Below are 9,142 nucleotides of genomic sequence, written 5' to 3'. Positions count from 1 at the left end.
TCCTTTATCTTGAGTTGATGTGATAATAATCCCCCTCGCTCTAGTAATAACATTTTCTCTAGTTTTAGGGGAGGCAGGTGCCAAGGGGTCAGTCTTTCACCCCAAAGGAAGCAAGTTATCATGGAAATTAGGGGTTATGACCAACAATATTGCTAAAGTCTATGCTCTCTATCAAAGTATTCTCATTTCTTGCTCTCTTCATCCTCGTCGTCTCATTTTCTTTTGTAATTCTCTAATCCTCATTTTCCACATGCAAAAAAGGACCCACGCCAAGGACCTCCAAATGGAAGTTATCCACTGTCGAATCAAAGCTTTATATGCATCAACGGAGTGTCATATTTACTAGTTTCACATTCAAAGTAATAGCAATAGTTGAGTGGACTCTCAAGCCAATGTGGCCATCCACTTCGGAGCAAAAGGAACTTTTAGTTTCAATGCCCAATGTGGCATCATTCCAATACCTTAACATGATGAGAACCACAAGTGTCACTCATCAAGAATCCAACAAAAGGTGGTGGATGGTATTAAGTTTGCACAAGAGGCACATCCCAAAACATCACTCCACCTCCTTAACACTCATGACTCCTTATCACTGCCCCATGGTAATTATATCACCCCATCCTATCAAACGTAATGCAAGTGGGATATAACTTGACGTTGTCCCCTTGCACTATTGCATAAACATGTAGGTTGATGACTCCCCATTCAGTGCCTCTTCCACACCAATGCCAACTGGTTTATTTCTCATGGTTGTTGGACTATAGGCTCCAATTCCCTCTCTACTTTCACCATTGTCTCGACCACTCCATGTGGATTCAATAGACTATAACGAGCTTAGGCCAATATGGTGACTCAATTTAGGAAATTCACCCTAAAATCATAGCACTTACTCAACAAATTCAATCTCTGAAAGTTGCATAAGGTGTGAGAAGGCTCAACAAAGAAATGTTGTTATTAGCGCATCTCCATCTGAAGCAGTGTTTCAACCTGTTGGAAGTAGTTGTGTTAAAATTGGTAAATGTTGAGATTGTTCCTCTCTCTAGTTCAATTGTTGAAGGCTCTCTTGCACTCTGCATTCCTCTAGTAGTCTCCCCCCCGGTCCTCCAATCACTCCAGGACCATAGCAGCCTCTCGAGGACCCTTTCACATCTGCACATAATCAATCAACACCAGGACTCATGGATTTTAAGTAATTCAACTTGGTCTAGATTTTTGGTTTTAATTATGTATGATAATGGGTTTCTTTCTCTATATTACATGCTTGTCAAGGTTCATCAACCCAATCTTGTCATGTTACTTTTATGAATTTTATCTCTCTCAAAGCTGAAAACTTCTTATCTACATGTCCTCAAGTCTCATTGTATCAGCTATAAAATCACAATCACTCATTTTGGTATGCAAACTTTTACTACGTAACCCTTGTTTGCCTCGTACATAGTTTTTATAAATAAATAAAGTTCTCCATTGTGTTAAATAAACAAACAAACAAAAATGTTGTCTCTGGTTTTGTGGGCAATAATTTCAATGTCATGCTTTATGTGCCAACTTTTCTCTTGTGGCCACTAACTATGTAATGTTATAGGTTGTCTTATTACAACAACATATCCCTAATTTGGGATTTCATATTACACTATACTCTTTTAACATTTTGTGTATGTTAACATCATTATCATGTGTTTCAAACAATACCACATTCATTAGAATTGTGAGATAAAAGAGATGGTTATAACAACACATCCCTAAATTAGCATTTCATACTACATTAATGTTTTTCTAAAATTTTGTGTCAACATCATTGTTAGGGTATCTATTTCAAATAATCCAATATATATAACTAGTGTGAAATCATCATTGTGTTCCACCACTATGAAATCATTGTGTGTTCCAAACAATCCCATATACATAAGAATGGTAAGAACCTGGATCACTAGGAATTCAAATTGAACACCTACAACAACAATTGATAATAACAAATAAAACAATATTTCAATATTGAAATTTCAATAGGTAACTTTAAAAAAGAAAATAAACAACAACAACAAATAGTACCCTCTAATCTTTTTAAAAACAACAACAACAACGATTTCAACAATGGTACCCTCTTATTTTTCTGTTACAGATGTAACCTCTTTAATTACCTATGACTACTTTCATAAATTCCAATGACCTATTTAATTACCTATGACTACTTTCATAAATGCCAATGACCTCTTTAATTACCTATGACTACTTTCATAAATACCAATGGCCTCTTTAACTACCTATGACTACTTTCATAAGTACCCATGACCAAAGTCAAAATTGGGGGATAACATTGAAAACGCTTGTTGCTACTCGTGATGGACCCTAAAAATCTGGTCAGGTATTAAAATTAATGTAGTATGGTCAAGTATTAAAATTAATGTAGTATGTGCAAAATGAGAAGATAAACTTAAAATCTGTAACAGAAATCAATTAAGTTTGCTTTAATTGAGGGCATAGATGCAACAAACTCCGGCATTTTAGGTAAAATTATGTTGGCATCAACTTCTATGATTGAGAAGGTAGCCATCACTATTTGGAAATCCTCAAATAAAGCAGGTGCCAAGTTGCCATGATTGAAAGAAATGGAATACATCAAACTAGACACCACATATTGCAAAAATTGATCCATTCTCTACTCTGAAAGATGCATAAAATTGTCAACATGCATAAAAATGTGAGCATAGAGAAATGTATAGTTGGAACGAATCCAACCTTTCCAATATGAATAATTTTAATTTATAATGGCCAACTAAGTGACTTTGGATTTCTTATTACTTAGTTACATTTATTCATGTGATGTTTCATACACAACACAAACTCGCACAAGCTAATCTGAGACATGTCCATTACATTCCACCATGAACATATTAAACTTTTCCTTCATGAATGTATGAAGGTCTGCAAAATTTGTCTTTTGAGGTTTTCGCTTCTTGGAGCCTCATCTCCCAAATCAACTTCTTTCTTATTTCATCATTAACTAGGTACGTCGATCTTGAGTAGATCTTCCTCAACAATGGAATATTGACTCCTTGTTTTAGCCATCAACTTGTCCCATAATGCCTCATAACCCTCAAGTTCTAAAAATTTCTCTAATACTAAAAAAGTGATGCACATTTCAGGGGACACATTCGGTTGCTTAGTTCAAGAATGTATACATGTGTGTGCATCTTATCCAAAACAAAAATAGCATTCACATTTCCACGAGATTATCACAGAAGAGAAAATCAATGATAACCACAAATTTATATTTAAATAAAACAAGTTATATAGTTGGTGTTCCCTCACCTAGGGTTTTGACTTCTTATCGCACAATTCATTTGATTTCTTTTCCTTAGCCCTACACAAAGTTGTTATCTCCAAGCTTGAACTCATCCATTCCTTGAATTAATGATAATATTAAAACAAGAGGATCTTAACTGATTATGATGTTTGCAGAAATGCATTGCTCGTCATTTGTGTCAAACTAATTCACTTTATTTATCTTCTCTTTGCATCTATTTGTTGTCGTGTGCTCTTTGTCTATAGGTCAGAAATTTCCACAAGTTTGAATTGAGATTATCCAATATTTCCTAATAGACCTACCAAGTTCTACAATGTTGTTCATTAGTTGTGGATTCCACTAGCCCATATCATTAGGTTTGCAAGGCACATCCATTCAACAAGTAGGAATTGCAGGTTGTTTCCCTTGCAACATGGGATTCCAAAATTCTCCAACCATACAACTCAAGGTTTCGGGCACGTCGGACACAACCTAGGGTAATTAGGTGTCGTTTCTGAAACTTAAGTTTATGGCATATGTTGTGGGAATTTCGTTACTCTTGTTGTGTAGAATTTCCTTGAAATTTTTCTATTGCTTGAATGAAAAAATCTAAAACTAATTTTGTAACACCAAGACACAGAATTTATCTACCAATTTGCAACGGAATAGAACATGATAGCAAAGAACACTATTTTCTAAGGATCCCAACTGGGAAAACCCTCTGCGAGCTATAGAAATTTTGTTGACAAAGTTTGAGCAAATAGAATTATTACAAAGCAAAGTGTTTCTCTAGAGAACAAGCTCGTTCTCCCTGCTAGAACTTAGCTCAAATCCTGCTTGCAAGAACCCTATCCTTAGCTCTTAAATCCTTGCACTGGCTAGCCCCTATTTCCTTGTGTTGATCCTGGAAATTTGCTCCTATTTCCAAGCACACACCAGCAAAAATTTTATCTACCAAAAAGCTACGTATAGGCCTCTCCTTCATGCTCTTCCTAGCTTTGCTAACTCACACACTAAACTCGTGCTCAACATTAATTGTACAAGTGTGCCTTCGTCCTCCTTATAAGAAATTTGACTCATCTAAATCTGGAAAATTTATTTTTGGAACTCGGACTTGTGATTGCCTAGTTAACAGAGTCTAATTGACTCTTGTAACTCGTCCTAGCCACAAATAACCATTGAGACTTGTCACTTGTCCTTTTCCAAATTTAACTCAAACTAGGAGACAAGCAAACTGAGCCTCCAACTATACGCATGAGTTAAACTTCTTCATGAACTCATCCTAATTTTTAGGAACTCGAGCTTGCTAAGGAAGATTGATAATGAGGTCTTCTTGACTAAGGAATAAGTCAAGAAACATTTCTCACTACTATTTTCAACACTCCCTCTTAGCGAGGAAGGGATTGTGTACAACTCCCAACTTATATCTGAAATGAACAAAATTGCTTCTTTCCAATGCCTTGGTCATGATATTTGTTGTCTGCTCCTCTATCGGAATGTACAGTAGCTTCATTATTCCTTTCAACACACAATCTATGGTATGATGATACCTGATCTCTATATGCTTTGAGCATGAAACACTAGGTTTTTAGAGAGCTTATTGCAATTTTGAATATCACAGTAGTTTCCATCCTCTGTTTGAAAAGTCCCACAAGCAACTTCCTCATCCAAATAGCCTCGCATGTTGCCAAACCGGCAACCATGTACTCGACCTCTACTGAACTAAGTAAAATTGATCTTTGCTTCATGCTATACCAGGAAATAGTTGTTGACCCAATGAGTGGAGTACCCCGCGAAATCTGCATCTGTGAAGCCCTCAATCCTCACTTCATCAACTTGCTTGTACCACAATCCATAATCCATTGTGCCTCTAAGATACCTCAAAATATGCTTCATAGTAACCTAGTGAACTTTGGTTGGTTCCATCATGAACTGTGGTGAGCTCCAGTATTGTAGCAATAATGCTACAACTCCTAGGGCTTCTTGTCTCTTAATTTTATCAACCCGGTAGTTTGTACAAACTTGGAAGCGACGGTGCTATATGCACAAGTACTAGCTCTTGTCGCAGCTGTCACTTGGTCAGCTGGCACAAGTTCGCTAGGGCTCAAGCCAACTTCTATAGGCTCTCAGAAGAAGCTTGCTAATTGATGGACGAAAGCTATTCTTAAAGGAAAGCTACTCTACTTGACAAAATGAACTGAAAGCAAATCAAAGCATGTAAACCTAGGAAACCCTAATTTGACTACTCTAACCTCTATAATGCAAAGAATGTGAATGCAACTTCTACCAATGCTGTCATTACCTCTAATAAGTGAAAATGCATGGATCTAAGCTACTTGCATCATAAAAGACATGTTTTTGTATTTTTCCTTTAAGTGTATGGAATGATTGTGATTTTGTGCTAACTAGGGTTTGGTTGTGCAGATGGGATGGAGAAGGAAGGAAAGCGTGGGACAGGTTGGGGAGGCTAGGAGAGGTCCCTAGAGATCCTTAGCATCCATCCACAGAGGTTCCTCACATTCAGAAGCTCAGCAACCGAGTGAGTGGCCTCCTACAGGATGTCTGCAGGGGATCCTACAGGATACGCAGAGGTTTCTACAGGATGTCTACAAACTGCTACAGGATGACCTACCGTGAGTGTTTGAAGTGATGGAGGAGTGATGGAATGGTAGGGGGAGATGTGTAAGGTAGGAATAAGGCTGGTGATGGCTCAGAAGTGGAGAAATAGGATAGGAAATGAGTGTGGGGAGTAGGTTGGAAGACAAAGGGCTATGTCAACGAAAGGGCTAGGGAATGAAGTTACGTGAGGAGTGAAAGACTTTGGGAGATAACAGAGTGGAGCAGAGGTCAAAGATGTGTTTGCATGTGTGATCAAGATGGAGGAGAAGGTAATGGAACGAGAGAGAACAGTGTAAATGAAACAAATGCTTATGACTGTCACCAAACCGAAAATGCATTAACCTAGACTACCTGTGCTTGTAAATTCAATGAACAGCAATCCAAAACGTGAAGAGAAATGTGCATGAAGCTGTGATGAAGGTGTGTAGTGCAGGTGTGAAGTACATGAAAGAATCTAACATAACCGTGACTGTGTTGCAGCAAGCACAAAGTAAAGAAAGGTGTATTTTTGTGGTTGGCATAGGCTGCACTCCAATCTCCAAACAGAGATGGCAGTGGAGGCTTTCTCAACCGTTTTCCTTGGAGCTCCTGTGTGTTATCAACCTGCTAATCTAACTGATGCAACTAAAAACATTTCAACCATAAGCTAAACTCACTCAAATTCATAAAGCTAACTCAACAAACCTGTAATTTCAAATTGCATGGTAAAGCAATGAACTAAAGTGCTGAAACAAAAAGAAATTAACATTACAAAACAGAGGAGGTCTATTGCTCTCCAAAAACTCAGAATTGGATCAAAAGCTGCCTGTCTTTATTGAATAATCATGAATCTAATGACATGCCAAAACTGGCTTACAAGGAGCAAAAACTGAGCTACAACATGACTAACCAAATTGACTAACTAGCTATCCCCAAATTGACTAACTAGCTACACAAAATGACTACCCACTAGCTAACCAAATTGAGGCCCCAAGCCCTCTTATTTATACAATTTGAGGACCCAACAGTCCTCCTAAAAGTTAGGGACTTGGCTGCCCAAGACTTGGAGTTAACAGCAGTCCAACTTGACTTGCTTGGCTGCCCTTGAGCTGATTGATTCGGTGGACCTTGAACTCCGAGCTGATGGTGGAGAATTCGAGGTAAGGGCCCATAAATGAGGGGGACACCTTCCTACAAATCCTCTAGCTTGTTCTCCCACGAATTTGGCTGCCAAGTGCTCATTAAGACCTTCAAATTTATCTCCAAGTTGACCAAAAAGGCTACACAAAGCACCCATTAGACTTGTTGGCATAATGACTAACCAAATTCACTCTATTAACATAAAAATAATCAAAAACATGCAATAAACAAATGAGAATGGTGGACTAAGCCAAATTAGGAGGTTGAATGAGCCCAAATAATTGTACATTTTTGGGCTCATCATCACCCCCCTACTGAAAGTGTTGCTCATCCTCTGAGCAACCAAATCTCTCCCCTCGTCTTTGATGGCCCTGGTGGCTTCCTTGGCTAGCATCTCGGCCGATTTCTCCTTTGGCTTCCCTCTTTTCAAACTTTCCTATAGAAACTGTTCGCTGGCTTCCTGTAGAAACAATCCTGTAGTGGATTTTTCTGTCTTCCTGTAGAAACAGTGTTCACTGTTTTGGCCTGCTTGGCTGAGGCTACCTTCTCCTTGAACTGTGCTGCTACTTGGAAGCTGACGAATCCAACTGACGCAAGCCCAATATATTATAAAATCACACAAGTACAATGAGCTACCCGAGAATAGATAGTGCATGCCAAATCTGGATGGGAAGGAGTGTTTCCAGGCCTTTAACTGAATCGAATGGCATTCTTAATCTTGGATTTGAACTCTACTAAGAATTGATAACAGAAGCAGAACAGAACATAAGATAGATCAAGTTGTCCTTGCCTCAACAGCCGCTGGTACACAACAAATGGCATGAAATGCTCGAACAATGCTTCCATGTATTGAAGGTGGTGTCCAATTTATTAAGGATAATAGCTGGTATATGATCTCATCAGATCCCAATAATGCAGCTGTTGTGTCACTCTGTTCTTTGGGCAATGCTGTAGACATAGCAAGGTTTGCATAGGTATTAGCAGCTTTTTCTCTCAAAGCAAATATAGTTGACAGTGGTGTGCATAGAAGGTCCAAGATGGGTCAGACCACCCCATCTTTGATCATTTGTAACGCATTCTCAGGTAAACTTGAAAGATTTTGAAGTGCCCCAATGGCTGCTAATTAACATTTGAAATCATTTCAAGAAGTGGAAATACAACTCCCTCTTTGAGCAATGCAGCGTTGTTTTCATATGTTAAACCTATCTCTCACAACTTACTTGCTATAACAATCTTCATTGTGTCAGACCCTTCTCTCAGGTTCTGTATCAAGGGCTTGAAATAGTTCGCCTGTGCCATTTGCACTACATTATGCTCACTGTATGGGAGATTCTCCAGAACTTCGCTTGCATCCTTAGCAGCTTTAGGATTGTCACTATTTGACATTGTTACAAGGAGGAGGATACAACCTTGTACCTTGCCAATCTGTTCACACACAGCCATATCCTTTGAAAGCTCTAAAAGCAATTCCACGGCTTTCATACCTTCTGCAATATCACGTGCAAGCGAACGAACAATAAAATAGCATGATCCACCTCAGCTGTTTTCACCTTTCTTCAAGCCCCAAGCTTGATGAAGAGAAACACTGCTTCATACCTTTCAGAATAGAGATAAATGCAAATATACCCTCATTACACCATGCAAGCGCAAAACAAAATGAATGCTGCTCAGATAAAAAATAAATGCACCAGCAAGATTACAAGATTCTCAGCCATGCAATTGAACTCAGAAATTTTCAGATTAGGGATCAAATAGTCATATTGAGTAGTCTCAACCCTAGGTGAAGATGTCAATCATCACAGAGAGTAGCCTTATGCTAAGATGTCAATCAGAATGACAAAAAGGATACATGAATAAAACCCACTGCTAGATGCCTTTGCCTCAGGAAAGCATGAGAATATGCCAGAAGGCCTTGACAGAAAGGAGCCAAACAACTTCTGATACAAGCTGCCTTATAAAGTGATGTAGATTATGCCTCAGAACCATACAACAGGTTAGCTCGAATCTGGCCTCATACTGCTCCTGATATATCTTATTGCACAGAGCTTTAGATTAGATCTTTAAAGACAACTAATTTACCTCCAAGAAATGATCTCTGCCTCAAAAGAAACTAGATATATG

The 9,142-nt window shown here is 38.5% G+C and overlaps 1 protein-coding gene across 1 annotated transcript; it reads right to left on the bottom strand.

The window, feature by feature from the left end:
• Positions 1–7,796: 7,796 nt before the first annotated feature.
• On the bottom strand, positions 7,797–8,503 carry LOC149236991 (U-box domain-containing protein 44-like). The gene is made up of 2 exons (XM_089369104.1): positions 8,242–8,503; positions 7,797–7,969 (listed from the first exon to the last, which is right to left on the bottom strand). The coding sequence occupies exons 1-2, from the start codon at positions 8,501–8,503 to the stop codon at positions 7,797–7,799; spliced, it is 435 nt and encodes a 144-aa protein (XP_089225230.1).
• Between the last annotated feature and the right edge of the window lie 639 nt (positions 8,504–9,142).

Source organism: Pinus tabuliformis, chromosome 8, assembly GCF_031772625.1.
Source record: "Pinus tabuliformis cultivar Carrire ecotype Pingquan chromosome 8, CPIR1, whole genome shotgun sequence".
NCBI classification, from domain to species: Eukaryota; Viridiplantae; Streptophyta; class Pinopsida; order Pinales; family Pinaceae; genus Pinus; species Pinus tabuliformis.
Note: the sequence above shows the minus strand (reverse complement) of the source record. Positions and strands in the feature narration are given on the sequence as shown.

What these genes read in the sequence shown, in the direction of transcription:
- LOC149236991 (XM_089369104.1), bottom strand. Translation starts at nt 8,503, where the DNA reads ATGAAAGCCGTGGAATTGCTTTTAGAGCTTTCAAAGGATATGGCTGTG. An exon ending in AATGAAGATTGTTATAGCAA is followed by an intron (nt 7,970 to 8,241) that starts GTAAGTTGTGAG and finishes CTATGTCTACAG; the next exon opens with CATTGCCCAAAGAACAGAGT.